The sequence below is a fragment of the Cyanistes caeruleus genome, chromosome 2 (genome assembly GCF_971803275.1).
Source record: "Cyanistes caeruleus chromosome 2, bCyaCae1.hap1.1, whole genome shotgun sequence".
Lineage (NCBI taxonomy): Eukaryota > Metazoa > Chordata > Aves > Passeriformes > Paridae > Cyanistes > Cyanistes caeruleus.
In genome coordinates, this window is record NC_141702.1 from 60,953,499 (window position 1) to 60,971,236 (window position 17,738).

A 17,738-nucleotide genomic window follows, 5' to 3' on the forward strand; every position below is an offset into this window, starting at 1 on the left:
TCCTAGTAGAATTAGAGATAGTTTACCAGCAAAAGCAGATTGTGGTGTACTTCTGTGATTAGTCCTTGCACTGCTGTGGAATGGAAGATGCATAAAGTTTGATTATAAAAAAATCTTCAGTTTAACATTTAGTTTAAATGAGTTCTGTCTGGAAGGCCAAGTTCTCTTTTTATGGTGAGCCCAAAATGACTTTGGACTAGTGGTAGGATTGTGCAGGTAACACCCAGCTCTTCTATCATGCTTTTTATCCTCTGCTATTGCACACACCACAACAGAGGTGGAAGCCATTTCTGTGGTGGGGAAAAGCAAGACAAAAAGCTTGGTTTCAGCATATGAAAATAAACAGAACTGTGAGACTGCTGTAATGGTGGCAGAAGGGGAATGTCTAAATTACTGATTTTCTAGAGGTAGGACTAGCACTAGAATCTTTTAGTTAGGTTATTTCTTAGGAAATATGGAATGGATGGAAATGAAGAAGGGAATGGAAAGACTTAATACATGTAAAGTCCTTTTTTTTTTTTTTTTTCTTGTCTCTGAATATAACATAAAGGTAATGTCGATCCCCAGTGATTTAAAGGTAAAATATTCTCATAGGTTGTATTGTATTTAGAAAGTATTTGAATAATGCATTTGAATAATGGCTGATTTTATTACTTCTGTAGTTATTTTAGATTTTTATCTCTCTCTGTCCAGCATTTCTAATGCAGTTAGGATATTTTTAAGAGGAGAAGCCTTTGGTCTGTCTAGTTTTGAAAGTGATGGTAAATGGGAATAAGGTAAGAGAAGGTTATTGACCAAGATGCAGATGAATCCTTTTCTCAAACTTGTTAATCTTACAGGCAGTGAATAAGGACAGAAATTGCATACAGATTTTATGCAAAGCCACTGTATCTATAGTTACCTGTATTTTAAAATCCACTTGTAAACTCATGATTCTTGTATACTTCAAACAATTCTGTTTAATGCTTACCTCGCTCTGCTCTAACTGGTATTTGAGGGATTTTATTTTCTCTGTAAACATTTTTTTTTATTTCTCTGTAAGATTAGTAAAGGTTTGCATCATAATACTCATGCTGCTAATATAAAATGTCAACTCTTGAATGCAGATGTCTGTTAGGAAGATTCCAGTGGGTACGGAAAAAATGGCACTGATCCCTCAAAAGATCAAATTTACTTAGGGGATAAATGCAGAAGTTTGTCTACAAACCATTGTACTCTGAAAGTTTTTCAGTGTTTTCCTATATATGAACTTTCTCGGGACTGTAATTGATAAGCACCAGAAATTTGGGAAGGTGACATTTCTCATATCATCATCTTGCCATGATGAAAAAGAAATTAATAGCAGCCATTATTTTTAAGACTTCAGTGAGTTGTAGTGCTGTGGAGGTCTGGCAGTGACTCAACAAATCTCACGGACAGTGTTTCTGATAGGTCAGCCAACTGTGTAGTGTTGTAAACTACTTCACAACTTTGCCTTTGTGACTATAAATTTGTTTTCTTATCTATTCTCTTTTTTTAAAACAAAATTAATTAATGTGTCTATACTAGAATGAAATAAGTGGTTAATTACAGGAAACGAGATTACTATGGTGCTTTATGTAATAAAGACAAGACCATTTTTACAGCTCTGATGACTGTTATGAATGCAGCTCTGAATTTAAATGAGCTCTCTTTAGCAGTAACTGTGTAGATGCATTAACTGTGCATATGTGTGCACTTCGGAAACAACTTCTGGAATATCCTGAATGGCCTTTTGCTAGGTCTCTTGTGCTTTATTTGCACTCTTTTGTATAAAACTGACTTTGGGGAATTTGTCTCCCCTTTTTCAAATGGAGATTTAAGCAGGATTTGAATAGTTTTTAAATTCATCTTTATTGATTCAGACTTTTAAGCTTTAATTTGGAAGTACCTTAGAACTGTTTAAATCAGTAGTTTAAGCCCTGGAGGAATCTTCACAGTCTCTTTGAGACGGATATGTTCAGTACCGTGTTTTCATTGTTTGGAGCATCTTTTCTATGAGCAAAGTCTGAGAGCTGAGACTTCAGCCTGGAGAAGAAAAAGCTTAAGGAGATCTTTTTGTTGTGTACAGTTGATGGGAGGGAGTTAAATGAAAGAGACAGGCTTAAAGGTGGTATCCAGTGACAGAACCAGAGGCAGTGAGCACAAACTGAAACATGGATTGTTCCCTCTAAACATCAGGAAGCACTTGACTGAGGATGACTAAGCACGGGCACAGGTTCCCAGAGAGTTCATAGGGTTTCATCCTTGGAGACATTCAGAAGCTGCCTGGATACAGTCCTGGGCAACTGACTGCAGGTGACCCTGCTTGAGCGTAGTGGTTGGACCAGGTGATGGCCAGAGGTCCCTTCCAGGTCAGCCATTCTGTGCTTCTGTTGGTGTATCTCAGGGTCTAAACCTGTACTTGCTCTATCACTAACATTGCTCTTACCCATCTTCATTTCAAAGCTGTGAAATCTTTTAAGACTTTGCTCCAGAGACTGTGACCAGGACAAAGCCCTTTCCCCTCCTCTCCCCAACAAAGTGTCTGTCCCAGATACATTTCGTTAGCTATACATGTCCATTGTGAAAACTTTTAGAAGTGTAAAAAAAAATTTTGTTGTTTGTCTTTTGTGTGTATGTCAAATACAAATATATCAAATGTATGTGTCTGAATAATGTTTTTATATATATATATAATATACTTTATAGGGGTCCAATATAAAATCCTTAATCATAATACTTTGATTACTACAACAGTAGTACCAGTATTTTTAACTTGTTTTGTGACTTTTTTTATTCACTTTTTTCTTTTTACGTGTGTGTGTGTGTGTGCTTTGCCTTGCAGAGTTGGAAGAATCCAGGCATTTCAAGTTTTGAGTAACGGGCGTCTTACAAGATTACCGCACCTAAACTGGGAAGGCAGATGCAGCTCTGAGCACCAGACTGGTGTGTGCACTGCATGTACATGAAAACACACATGTTTCTGTCATCACGTAGACTTTATCTGGCACACTCCTGAGAGCTTTGCAGTTGATGAAAATTAATCTGAGAACCAGATGGAGCACCTTTGCAGCACAGGAATCCGTAATCCATGGAAAGACACCTGCCAGTAACGTTCAACTTTGCACATGAACAGGTCTTCACGGCTGAAAAAAGTTTGCAAGAAGAGAAGGAAGAAACACCCTCTGCAGAAGAAGCCTATTAAATACCTCCACAATCTAAATCAATAGCTGTGAGGGAAACAGAAAAATCAAGAGGGCAGAGGAAACTCATTTAGTTCTAGCAGAAGAATAATGGTCTTCGGCACGTTTTGCTTTGGGCTCAGTAGATTGTGAATGGACTAATAAATTGTGACCTGCTGAGTAATGATGACTAGAAGTAAATAAGTTGAGGAACTATGGGACAAGTCTGGGCACTGAACTGAGCAAACCTCACCATCCTTGAGTTAACCAGGTCATCAGACTTGCATATTCTTTCTCCCTCTCTTTTTTCCTCTTTTCGCTTGGTGTGGTATAAATACTAGCTAATTGAGCTCATAAATGTTATTCAAATAAAACGATTGGAATACTTCATATGTTTCCTTCTTGTACAGCTGCAAATGTTGTGTCTGGAACTATGAATCTGTGCTGTAGACAAGCATCAAGAAGGAAAGATCCGATCAAACAAACAAGGAAAATACCTAGAGAAATAGAGAACCCAGGAAGTCAGATTTTTAATGCTGCTTCTCTTTCTTTTTTAGATGATTATAATTCTTCCTTCCTTGAATTTTAGAAGATTTTGAAAGAGTGCTTACTTGATGTGCTTTAATTCTGGCATTTGTTTTTTATGGTAGAATGAAAAGTCTGTGATTCCTTGTAGCAGAAAAAAACCAGAAAAGTAAAGGAAAAACAGCTTGACATTTTAGCCTGTTTCACAGGAGAGAGAACTTCACGGTTCACCTGAGGCAAACTTATCTACTTTGAAAGCTAAAAGCTTTAGAGCATTTTGGATTCTGCTATAAATGAAGAGAGGGTTCTTTTTCATTCGTGTGTGGCAGCAAAAAGTGGGAAAGCAGGCAAGATAGCGTGATAAACAGTTCAGGCTGTGTTGGGTCTCTGGTGGAAAAAAAGTGCTGCAATGAAAATTGGATTGGCTTTGGATTGCAAAAACTTTTGAGTCCAACGAGCGGTTCAGTACCAAGAGGGATTTCCCAACTGGCCTGGCACACCAGTGCCTGCACAAGTTCGGGTCTGTTGTTTCACACGGTTTGTGTGCCTTTTTTTCCCTTTATGCAATCTCTTTCAGCTTTAGCAGCAGAAATACATCAGATGGAAAAGATATGCCAGAGGGCAGCTTGGAAAAGAGGAAGGTCATATATATACAGATATATGTACGTGCGTGTGTTTAAATTTCTGCAACTGAACTTTTGAAGAAAATCTGACTGGAGGAAATTTTAAAAGCCTTAAGTTACTTGAAACCTACAGATTTGCAACTCTTTGTCTCTGGAATTGCATTACGCTAAACTGGAATCTCAGGCTGTATAAAGATTATATCAAGTTGAGCAAAAAGATGACTTAACCGTTTCTTGAGCGCCTCTTATGAAGTAGCTGTTTCTCCAAAGGATAAGTGCACCCCCACTCTACAGACTCAAAACAAAAATGAACCTGAATTTTTTTTTTAAGTGTTACTTTTTCTTAGCCAACTGCCATCATCTTTTATAGAGGAATTTTTCACTATGCATTTGGTGGATATTTATAAACACTGACCCCATCCTCCTCCCTTTCAATGATCTATCCCAGGTCAGTCTTATCAATAAAAAAAAAAAAAAAAAAAATTGATTTAAATTTTGTGCACTAGACATATTACTTTCTTATGTCAAAAAATAAAATATTTCAAAAGCATGTATGCAGCAGTGGAACATGGGCCTGTTCTTTGCAGCGATTCCAACATCCTCTGCCTCTCCTGGAAAGGCAGAGTCCCCAAAAGTGAGAAGGAGAAACCGGTGTGCAGGAGGCGGTACTATGAGGAAGGCTGGTTGGCAACAGGCAATGGCAGAGGAGTTGTAGGCGTCACTTTTACTTCCAGCCATTGCAGGAGGGACCGGAACACCCCTCAGAGAATCAACTTCAATTTGAGGGGCCACAACAGTGAGGTAAGCAAAATGTGTGTTACACTTTAAAAAAAATGATAGCTATCTTTTTTTTTCTTTTCTTTTTTTTTTTAAAAGTATTTCTGCTTGAAATTTGACAGAGTGGTATGAAGGAGGCTCGGGACTAATCCAAATGTGATTTTGGTCAATTGGAATTTTTCTGGTAAATTCAAGCATATAAGGCTGATGGTGGGAGGTTCCCTAGAAATGTGTCTGGTTTGGCCTACTTTCTCCTTCATTCCCTAGCACCTGCCACTTCCTAGGCAAATGCAGTAAGTGCATGTTAATGGAAGTTAGAAGTTGAGATAGTCGACTGCGACTGCTTTCACACATTAATGAATTCTGTCCTGGAAGACTAATGGAAAGGCAGGGGAATGGGAAAAAAGCTTGGTTGAAGTCTGTCAGATTTTCAGAAGCTGCAAACTGGAACAGCCTGTGACAGGAGATTGTTTTCGGATCTGGCAAAACTGCTCATTTTGTGAGAAAAAAGGCCAACTGTGGCTTCTCAAAGAAATGCTGAGGTGCCTTGCAGTGAAATGCCGTAAGTTCAGTGTGCAAGGCATTGTCCTGAGTACAGTGATACAAAAACTTCTCCATTTGTGTTTTCTGAAAGGCATAAATCTGTTGGTATAAACTGATCTTTCAGCTGTGCTTTATCATCTTCCTGACTCCCATCTCTTTCTCTGTATAATGCTTCATGGAAAGTGCAGGTGATGCACAGTAGCATACCAAGTGTCATAGACAGCAGGGAGGGCCTAGTTTGTTTCTGCTTTTTAGTTAGTATGTGTTTGGATGTGCTCTTTGAGAAGAATCTGTCCAAATCAAAGACAAAAAATCAAAATCTTTTAGGTTGGTGGGTGGAATTACATTTTAAGTACTGAAATGAAAACCAAAGATACAATGTGTTTTTTCTTGTCTCTTATCGTGTTTATTGGGTGGACTATGGGAATATGTGATGCCCTTTCAACAGGAGCTGCACCAAAGTTTCAGAAGGAGGTAGTTTTGTTTCTGGTGTAATATCAATAACAAGCCTCTTTTAAGGAAAGAGGGAGCAGCCAATAAATACTTAGTCTGAAATAATTGCTTCCACATGCTTTGTGTGTATTGAGATGTGTGGGTGTATGGTAAATCATACAGGCTTTTATATGTATAGATGTATAGATGAAAGACAGATTCATGTACACATTTGTATCAGGTTCATTCAAAAAAATTACAGCCACATTTTCCCAAAGGGAAGAATAATGTTTGAATCCAGCATTTTGGTCTGAGTGACAACTAGTTGTCAGTTTAATTTTCAATTACAAATTACGTTTTATTTGTGTGTTGTATTTTAAGTGTGTAACACAATAACCCCTTTTCATTTCTCAGTATTTTGTTATATAAATTTTCTGTGAACCTGGGCACTTGCTTTTCTTCTTTTGTGTAATATATGTTTTGGGAACAATAAGGAATAATAAGAATAAGGAAGTGCTCTTTACAGGAGCATGAAGACTTACTGCAGAACTTGGAAATACAAGACTAGGTTTCAGTATGTGCCTGTTTAAGTGGAGAAGATGCTCATGTGCATGCTACCCTTTGGGTTTGGCCAGTTTTGCTTTATTTACTCAGTTGGCCATTGGAGTCTCCTTCTGGGTCACTGCATCATTGCTGTGTGGATTTAGCTGTGCTGTTTACACATCCTTTCAGTTAACAGTAATTGGCATGAGAGAGAGACTCAAATTAAATGAAAATTTTCTTTTTGTTTGAATCTTTTTGTTGTTGTTGTTGTTGTTGTCAAGCTTGTCATTAATAAAAGGTTGTGTTCCTGTAAGTAATTCTCCTGATAGCAGGAATTGTGTCAGTGACCAGAGCAGAGACTGCCACTTTGTCTTTGTAAAGCAAAATTGACATGGTGGGATACAACTGAGGGAAAAGAGAAATGGCTTTAGTGGAACTAGGTTTCTGTGAGGAGTCTGTGGCTGCTATCAGATTTTTCTACTGTCATGGCTTTTTGACCATCATTGTGAGTAAAAGTTCATTTTTACAGGATGATGTGTTACACAATGCCCTTCACCAGGCTTACTGAATTTAATCATTTTATAGGAGAATCCCACTGATTTGGATAGGAATGTTAAAGATACATAGTTGAATGGACAGCAAGATTTTTTTTCTTTAGAAAACACCTTTTCTTCTTGATCTGTCTACTGAAAGATCGTTGAAAGAAAATACTGAACAGCAGTGCTTATTGCTAATATTTGCATAGGAAGAAGTAAATGTTTTGTTTTCCTATTCTCCTGTTAAAAAGCAAGCCAACAACAATGTTGTCTCTACTGTATACTGCCATTCATAATGGAAAATGTTGATTTTGCAAGCACATCCTGGTATGTGTGTCTGATTAAAGCTGCATTTGTTGTACAGAATGGGTCCTTTGATTGTGATTGACAAAACTCATAAGAGCCTGTTTGATTCGTTGACCAGTTCTAGAAGCATATTTTGTTGTCTGTTCCCCAGAAATGGTGATTTATACCTATTTTATAGTTTATTTATAAAAGGTTAATTTTCTCTATATTTTTTCTGGGATAAAGCTAGGGTGCCAGGTGAAGTTTATTGCTTTTCAGTCATACAATGCTACTTCAACATTAGTATGCATTTGATTATTAAGTATAAAATGTTGAAATTAGCAGAATGGAAGAGTGACAATATAGAAGCTAAATGCTTTCCATTTGGGTTGTAATTAACAGCATGCTGTGGGCAGAGCACTACATTGTATTTTGGTTTTGAAGTGAAAATCTAGAAGAAGTAATGTGGCAGCACTGTGCTTCTGGTAAGAATGTGAGACTATTTTTAAGTGAGTCAAGAAGGTGAATGCTTGTTAAGTATTTCTGCAATCTTTTTATGACTGCTGAAGAAATTCACTGAAATCTTTCTGGTGTATTTTCTTGACTTTAATAACATGCCTGTAGCCTATGAATACAAACAAGAATGAGGAATCCCAGGACTGAATTACTGACATGTGTATTAGTGCTGTATTTGAATGACTCATCATGTTGAACAATAATTGAGAATTAAAAGCATTGTCGTGTGAGCCACACTTGTGTTTCTACAATTGCTTCATTTGGTTGTTAGAGTTTGCAGCAAATTTTTTTTTAAAACTTTTTTTTTTTTTTTTTTTTTTTTTTTTTTGTGGTTACTAAGGAAAATTACAGACTTAAAATAAGCATATTCCCATTCTGTGATAGGGGGTGAAAATACTGCATTTTGTGGTACAAAATGTGTGACCAGTAGGCTCTGAAGCATGCCAGGCTGAGTATTTTTTTAATAGTGCAACAGAGATACCAACTTTCAATATCTGATCCATCTTGAGTTTTCTGTGTAGAGATTTTCAGGGGGTTCTGTGAGAGATAATTAGAAAAAACCTCCAAACTTAATTTAGGAGGCTTCAGTTAGCCTCGTTAGGGATTTTCCTTCCTGTGAAACGTTTGTAAGGTGTCTGCAAATCTAATTGGTTGGATGGTGCCATTTTAAGTGTTTCTTTTAGTGCTTTCTGTTGTGTCTAGTGTATGAAGATGGTACCAATTTTTATGGCACTTACTGTTTCTTAAATGACTAGTGCTTAAAAAATGTTTTGCAGGTGTACATTTGCTTTTGACTGTGCTCACTAAAAAGACATCTTTGATATATTTAATAAGATTCAGTATGCTAATTGCTAGACTGAAGCATTAAAAAGTATTACAAGTATATACAAATTAGATGCAGTGAATTAAGTAACAAGCTGAATACATTACTGAGCATATATAACATTTTTTTACTGTAAATATAAAGGAAATTATTTATTTACATTTGTTATTATTTGAGTGTTCCAAGGACATATCTACAGCTGCAAAAAACCTACCCTGTTTTATTTAGCACAGGTTTTAGTAGATAGGGATGTAAATGTATCTCAGCTGGAGATGTCAAATGAATTAGTTACAGCTTTTCAAAGGAACACTATCCTTTAAAAATATTCAGTGCATGTTGGTTTTCATAGTACATTAGTTATGGAAGTCTGCACAGTTCTTGGTTTTGTTTTGGTTTAGAGTAGAAGGAGCTTAAAAATGTTTTTTCCTGTTTTGAAAAGAAAGAAATATTTTCTTTATCCTGTCCTATTTTATTGAGGTTATATGTATCTTGCAGAGCAGGTTTTTTTCCAGAAGTCTGTTTCTTGTTTAGGAAATAAATTTTAAAAACCCGAACAGATAAGCCTTTTCAGTAGTGTTTCTTGGTTTGTAGTGTCACTGGTAAGAATACAGGAAAAACAATACAGGAAAACTTTTTGTTTGTTTGTTTGTTTAAACTTTGTTTTAATATAACTGGCATTTGAATGTTAAATGTGATTTCTATTATGATTCTTGGGCTGAAAAATTGAATCAACATGTGACTCTTTACAGTATGGATCCCTTGTATCAAATGTTGTCTTCAGACACAGCTGGAACAGTTGTTACTGGTGAATAATTAAAAAATCTTGAGGTAGAATGATGCCATGATGATGCTTTTTGGCTTTAGAAGCCTCGGTGGTACAAGACATACACTGTTGTAAACTGCAGCGGTACTGCAGATCTCTTTTCTGTTTTTCTGTCACTGCACAAAGAAGACAGGATGTTTGTTGGCAGAAATACTGTCTCTTTGTTAAAGCAAGCTAGTGTAATTGGAAAAGACAGACAAGCTTTTGGGCATACAAGGTTCTGGAGAAGGACTTGTATTTCTGAAAGCTTGCGTAGTCTTTACATCCCTTCTACCTGATTCAATGCTGTATCTGTCTACAAACCATGCCCTTCCTATGTCCTTAAACTGTTACGGCTACAGAAAAATAATGCTGCAGGGAGAGACAGAACTAGTGGGAAATGACTTGCAGGATAATAGGTCCTGTGCCTGACTGTGCTGGCTCTGGTGGATTTGTACTATAACTGGTATTGCCAGGCACTTCTGACTGCTTGTTTTCAGAAAGGACAGACGTGTTGGGCTTTCATGTGGGCTTCTTATTGCACCTTCTTGAACTGCCTGCTCTGCACTTGGTCCGGGTGCTTGAGAGCTTTTATTTCTTAAAGCGAATATTAAAAGAGCCAAAATACATTTTAAACCTTTTTGATAGTCTTTTACCGATCTTTTCAACCTTTGCTGAAGTTTAAACATGCTCCATGGCATTCCGGGGTGCCTTTCATAGCCTTCTCTTAGGAGAATTGTTAAAGAAAATAAATGGAGCAGTAAGTTGGAAATGATTGATCCTTTTCCCTTAAATGCAAATAATAGTCTTGCTGTTTCCCATTTCTGTGCCCTGTATCAGTTTGCAAATGCCAAGATATGGCCTAAACTTGTGTACCAGCACACCTTCTGTATAGTTTGTCCACTCTAAGAACTGTGACCACTTCTAGTGAGTCTTCTCCTTTTCCTTTGTGGTACTGTTTTTTTTCCAGCCGTAGCCAGCTCCTACTTTCACAAAAATATTTGTGAAAGGCCTTTTCTTTCTGTCTCTCTTTCCAGTTTTCTCAATTGCCTCAGAATCCCAGCCTCTCTGATCAATGTTTATTCTTATGCAGTTGTGGCTTTGAAGCAAACTATCCAATACAATTGTTGCTGAGTAATGAGGGATGGTAATGCTGCATTGATCTGCTTCTTGGAAATTGCTCTTGTAGGTCATGCAGCAGTTTGTTTCTGCAAAGGTTAGGTCATAAGCTTTGGGAGATTTTAAATTACAGTTTTTCTGGTTCGTAGCAATAAGCATCTAGATAATTACCCTGAAAGCTGGGCAAAAAAGGAATATATGATGTGAAAACTACTGTCAGCTTTTAAACAAAATTAATTATTTTTGTAAGTGGGTCATCCATGCAGTTTAAAATTTTATCGTACTGTAACATGTAGCTGAAGTTCTGTTGTGAGATAATTCTACTCAAAAAAAGTTTGAAGTGGAATTAAGCTCACCTATATCAGAAATTACTCCAAGCTTTTACTCAAAAAATTGCTGAAAGATAACAACATGCATATTTTAAGATAATGATCCGCCTGAGGGGCATTTCTTGCTTTTTGAATTGGGGTGAAGATACTTTGTTGTTCTGTATAGAAGCAGTTGTTCCACATAATTTGTGTGTTCAAGGGAAATAAATGCGTTTTCTTTAACAAAAGTTTAATGATGAGGACCTATTGATGTACTGAATAGATGAGATTACTCACCTATTAGACAGTGAATACCTAAGCTTGGAATATGAGCACTTTCTGAATAAAATGTTCAATAAAGAATTTAATATGAAATTCTGAAGGCCTTGTATAGCATACATACATATTGAGCATCTGAATAGTAGAGAAATTAGGTTTTATGATAGCATTTCTGAGCCATAATAATCATTAAGGACACTGCCTTGGTTTAAATAGTTCCCTCAGGAATTAATCAAATTACAGATAGTCTGAACAGATGAGATACCCATGGCAAACTATAAACATTTCACAATATGATTGAATGTAGAGTATCAAATAACTGCTTGTCAAGTGTAGCTAGAGTGTAGTAGGACAGACAAAAGATATTTTATAGGCACTTATCCTTGGGCAACCAGCATCTCTGCTTTAAGAGCAATCCTTTGCAAGCAGGCATGAACTTCTGAGAGAAGTGCTCAGTATCCTCTTTGCATTGGGAACTTCTTTAAAGAGAAGTAATCCACTTGTATAATACATTATGGGAAGTAATGAAAATTAAGTTGAATTGGGGGAGTTCTTGTGCATTTTCAAAAAGAAATGCTGGTTTATGGTTTTCATCAGAATTGTGATATTCCAGTTCTAGAATTACTTGACAAATTTATATACTGCAAAATAGTATCCTTATGCATTGATTTATTTTTTAAAATTTTTTTCTTGTTTATTTTAATTTTAAGGAAAATAAATGTATGTAGATGACTTTACTAATGAAGAAAACACAGCTTTGTTTACCCTAATCAGAATGTTGAACGTGAGCAAGCAGTGTTACCCTTACTGCAAAGAGGGCAAACGGTATCCTTGGTGACATCAGAAGTATTGCCAGCTGTTTTAGGGCGGTGGTCCTTACCCTCTGCACTGGTGAGGCCACACCATGAGGATCATGTTCTGGGGTGGGGGTTCCCCACTAAGAAAGGTCAGTGACGGGCCACAAAGATGATTGAGGAACTGGAGCACCTCAACTGTAAGTAAAGACAGAGAGCTGGGACCATTCAGCCTAAAGAGAAGGTTCAGAAGAATCTTTTTAGTGTATGTAAATACCTGCAGGGAAGATGCAAAGAAGATGGACCCAGGCTCTTTTTGGTGGTTCCCAGTGAGAGAGGTAAAAGGCACAAACTAAACTGCAGGAGGATCCCCATGAACATCAGAAAATGTTTTTTACTGTGAGGGCAGGTGGCTTACATAGCCCAGAGAGGCTTTGGAATCTCCATCCTTGGAAATAATCAAAAGAGCCCACAGTCCAGGGCAAGCAAATCCATGTCCCTGCTTGAGCAGGGAGCTCAGAACTTCCAGAAGTTCCACCCCAATCACTCTGTGACTCTGTGAAATCTATTTGTAAATCTCAGCAAAATCTTTTGCGCAAAATTTGGTGAAGCAGCATCAAAAAACAACTCTTGAAGGCAGGCAGGAAGTGCTAAGTACACCAAAGTGTGGAGAGAATCCATTCAAGTTTGGCTAAAACAAGAACAAACTGATGTGCTGGAAGAGGAGAATTTTTTTTTTTTTCCTGAGGAGAAATCCAGATGGTTTTCCAAGTAGTCAAAGAGCTGGAGAGCATAGTCAAAATCCTCATACAGAGTTATAGGAAGAGGTTATTAAAATGCAGAAGAAAGTTGAGCTGGATTGAGTTGGATGTGAGAATGACTTCATAGGAGAAATTGAATTTGGGAAGGAAAATTGTCACTGAGCTGAAGAGAAGGAACTGTTCAGATGTACAAATCATGGTGTTTGAAAAGTTTTAGAAGAAGCTGCAGAAACGTGAGTGTTGTAAGCTATAGAAACCTACAGCCCTTCAAACAAAGTGATAAAAAATACTAAATGTAGACACTGGAAGATCAGACTTCTGGAGGAAATTGTATCACAAGGTAGCAGTGCCCCAGTTACTGACTTGGCTCATCTGCTTGTAAAATGAGAAAATGGCAAGTAATTGTTTCATCAGGGAAAGAGACAAGGCAGAACTGTGAAGAAACCTGCAGCAGCAGATGCACACTGCCTAGGAGAGGTGTGTACATGCAGCTGCCTTGTGCAGGAGTGACAGGTGCAGCTGGAGTGCAGCCAGCCTCAAAATGTTGTCCTGGTGGAGAATGGCACTGGCTTTTGTGAAGCTGAGCAAACGTGTGGGGGATCTGGCATGCACCGACAGTCAGCAGAAGGCAGCAGTCAGTTCCACAGATGCAGCTTCCAGAGGATAATGGCCAACAGCAGAAGGCTGATTATCAGCAGTATGGTGATGTCCTGTTAATGTCTTGAGTGATGTCCTGCAGAGGGGGCCGAATATAAACACCTGGAAGAGATACTGGAGAAGTTGGGAAAGAGGGAATATTTCAGCCTGTTACAGAAGGAATCCAGTCTTCTGAGTAAGGTGTCAGAGAGTTCTTCCACCTAGGAAAGAGGCAGCTCTAAAGCGTTGAACCTGAAAGAGCTAGAGGGGATTGAGTTTCACAGGAAAACCAATTCCACCAAAAGGAGTAAAAACGTCATTCCTCAGGTAGAGACACAACAGAAAATTAGGTCAGTAGAAAAAAATGAAAGGTAGAAAGGATACGCAAAAATCTTGATTATTTGAATACAAAATACTAAAAATGGGGATATTTAACCTTAAGCTAGCTGCACCAGGGGAAGGTTAAACATCAGAAAAAAATTCTTCGCTGAAATAGTTATTGGGCACTGTGATCGTCTGCCCAGGGAGGTGGTAGAGTCACCATACCTGGATGTGTTCAAAAAAAGACTGGATGTGGCACTCAGTGCCATGGTTTAGTTGATAAGGAGGTGTTAGGTTATAGGTTGGACTTGATGATCTCAAAGGTCTTTTCCAGTCTAGTTTGTTCTGTGATTCTGTGTGATTTGTAGCTTCCCTAATGAGGACCTTTCTTGAGGAATGACCTTATCTGTCAAAGGTGCACATGTGAAGATATCCCAGAAGGCTGTTTTGAGGATACAGTGAGACTGCTTTCTGATGCTCTGCTTTGGGTAAAAGGAATGTTGCTTGCATACTACAGCGTTTGTAAAGGACACAACAAGGCATTTATATTAGGGCTATCATAAAGAAAAGGGATCCTGTGTTTTCTTCTTTCCCTTTCCCCAATTCTAATTGTGCAGTATTTTTTGAGCCGGATAATATACAAATATCTTGCTCTTCAGTTGAGCAGTTTCCTACGAGCATACAATGGAACTGTGGTTGCAGCTGCTGCAACAGAAGTGAGAATGTCAAATGCCTGGTTAATTAATAAAGGTGTTGCTGTGGAGGGAGTTGTGTTTATTTTAAGGAATGGATGCTCAAAATGTTCCTTAAAAATATGTGGAGGATGAAGTGGCTAAGAAAGGCTGCAGTTTGAGGGTACCTGTCACTTCTTTTTCTGGTAATATCTTCAGCTAGGCATATGCTTGATAACCTAAATGGGACCAGTACAGAATAAAACATATGAAAGGGAAGAACTTTTGATGTTCATCCAGGCTCAGATTGCTTTCTTTACTGTACAAACGAGGCCTTAGCATTAAGTTTTGTTTATTGGTGTCTATGGTAAATGTTTTCTCACGTACATTATCTTAGCAATTCTGCTTTTGCCATTGATGACACATGTTAAGAGTAGGAATTACTATTTTCCTATGAAAAATAATCATCTGCATGTTTCATTTACACTTCATTGCATTTCCAGCATTCTTACTGTTTCCAGAATAATAGTCTCAATGGTTTCTTCAGGTTTAGTGGTCCTCTTACCAATTAGAGATTCCAGACTCTGTATTTCACTTGTGAGAGAAATCTGGTGTCATCAGCTTTCTTGAATATTAGCAATAATTACGCAAATTATAAAAATGTAAACCAAGTTTACTTGTTTATTGAGAAATACCTGTTGGTATATACATAGATGTTGTTCTCGTTTGAAAGAAATAAGAAGTCTTTTGAAGCAGTGCTTCAAGTTGAGAGTTGTTCATAATGAAAGAATTTGTCCTGCCCTAAGTTCTTCAGAAGAAACAAATCCAGCAGAGAGGTTAACAAATTAGATTTTGACATTGTCATTTTCATACATATTATTTATGATCCCAGTTATACTTTGTTATTATGCCTTATGGCTGTCATAAAGTTATTCTGTTGAATAAACAGCTTCAAATTAGGTTTTAACACAATGTTGTTATGTATTGTTATAGGGCCTGTCTGAAGCTGGTGTTTCTTTGGGTTAACTGTGGTAAGGGTTTTAGTCTCTATGGTCACTTAGTAAGTGTTAAAATTGTCCTCCCTCAGCCAGCTTCCTCTTCAGTTGCCTCGGAGTGGAGAAGTGAGATGTAGTTGTGATTACACTGGTCAGGGAGATAACTGTTTTACTGCACCACAGTGGGTGTCAGTAATTACAGGTGTAGGTAATTTTTCTGTCCTGAAGGTCTTGCTGTTGACAGCAAAAATGAGCCATTTGAAGCATGAAATAGGAGAGATACTTCCTTAAAACCAGGCGATCCTACATTACCTTTTGAGTCAAATACATGTATTTTTGTTTCCATTCCTACAGAATATTTTCATAATGCCTTGTTTACATTTTAATTGCTTTTTCTGCAGCTTTCATGCATAATTGTGATGGTAATCAGAACAGGCTTGCCAGGTTTGAAAACTTCCATCTTGCCTATAAGACTAGAAAGCACAATATAAAGAACTTGTAATGCTGTGCACTAGACATTTTATCACTTCATTTGAGATTTTTTTCAATGTAATTTCTGAGCATGAGACTTCTCTACTGAGATGCACTGAGGTTTAATAGCAAGTGTATTTCCTGTTTGTAAAGAGTAAGACAGAGACTTAAAAGATTTTAAAGTTGATGGGTTTGAGCAGCTGGTTTTTAAGTTTCTTGTGGCCTTCACATTTGTAATCTTAAGGACAGAAACTTGAAAGTTTTTAATACTGAAGGCACTCTAGTGTCCTAGGTTGTTTTTTCTAAAACTACTAGCATTATAGGAAGTACCTTGCTATTAAAATTTTATTTTTAAACTATTAGTGGAAATACTGGTAGCAACTGAACTGCTAGTTTTACTTCTACTCACTCTATAGAAATTGTAAGCTTTCCAATATTATTATTGTGCTATTGAAAAATATTATTACCTGCTGGGCATCCATTTGTACTTTTCCTAGCATTTGTTCAAGCAGAGGTTTTTATTTACTCGATGTAGGCATCTAATATGTAATTAATTTCACATTAAGTGATAGCAACTTTCATGAGGAAAGGGAGGGAGCTCAGAATATAGGTAGATGTGGGAATGAGCCTGAGGTATAGGTAGGCTGGGAGTTTTGGGACTCAAATTTGGACTCAAGTTTGGATTCAAGATGCAGGAATACTTGGAGGGAATAGGTGGCAGAGAAGAGAGCAAGCCTGCCTGCTGCTTTCCTAATGTGGCTTTCTGTGCCAGTCCTTGGGGTTGGGCCTATGGCGATGTCTTGAATTCATAAAGAGCTATTAGATGTGGTCACAATATCTTCATCCTCTGCTGTGAGTGATCCAAACCAGAGATGACAACTTTAATAGCTGTTAGTTAAATGTAGATAGTAGATATCAGTCCTGCTCATCGCTTTGTGGGTTGATGGTAGATGTCAGGAGCAGCATGTAGGTTTATCCTACTTCTGTTGTAAAACTTGAGCAATTTGTCAGCCAGCCATTGTGTTTCAGAGGGAAAGATTGAGCTATCAGAAGTTATGTAATGCCAGCATTAGCTGCAGCTGATTTACCGTGTCAGTTCATTTCTTTGAATGTGTTGGTTCACATACTTACTGTGATTCAGTTTTCCATTACCTGAATACATACTTTTTTTTTTTTTGATTCCTTGTTATTCTCTTCTGTTCAGTGCCTGTGCAGTGCCTGTGGATGAGGGAGAGTTGCCTAAACAAGTTCCATATTACTTGTTTTGGAAAGTAGTAAGTATGCAGTGAAGGCCATGAAGAAAAACAAAGTCTAATGGTTCAGCAGCTCAGTGTTGCTGTGAAGGATTTTTTTTAAATTTTTTTTTTTTTACACATAGCTTTTTACCATAACCTGGATGTATTTCTCATTTTTTGAAAAATTGTAGTTCTAATTTTTCTCTCTTTGGAACTGTGAAGATGACTCAATTAATGTTCGTTAAATGATCTGAAGCTGTAATTTTACACAGGTAGCCAACATTTCTTGGCATTAGTCTTTGTCAGTTTAATCTTGGTATTCTTCTGGGTATCTGATTTCACAAGCCAATTTAAAAATAAATTTCCATGACTCATCTTCAGAGTTTGATTATGAGTAATATTTAACCCCACTGAACATGGCCACCAGTACAGTGAGGTGTTTTTGGTATATACCTAGCTAATTTTGAGGAATTCCTCAATAAACAGCATAGCTACATTCAAAGCTCAAAACCTAGGCTCACAGCAGTCAGAGTAAGGGTATATTTAGCTATGTTTTACATC

General features: G+C 37.5%; 1 protein-coding gene across 2 annotated transcripts in view; it reads left to right on the top strand.

The window, feature by feature from the left end:
* TULP4 (TUB like protein 4) overlaps nucleotides 1-17,738 on the top strand; it is a 149,698-nt gene that overhangs the window by 23,847 nt on the left and 108,113 nt on the right. For both annotated transcript variants that reach the window (XM_086868528.1, XM_086868538.1), the window contains exon 2: nucleotides 2,846-5,131. In XM_086868528.1, coding sequence (XP_086724654.1) covers nucleotides 4,880-5,131 — 252 coding nt within the window. In that variant the 5' untranslated portion in view covers nucleotides 2,846-4,879. The remainder of the gene's footprint in view (nucleotides 1-2,845; nucleotides 5,132-17,738) is intronic.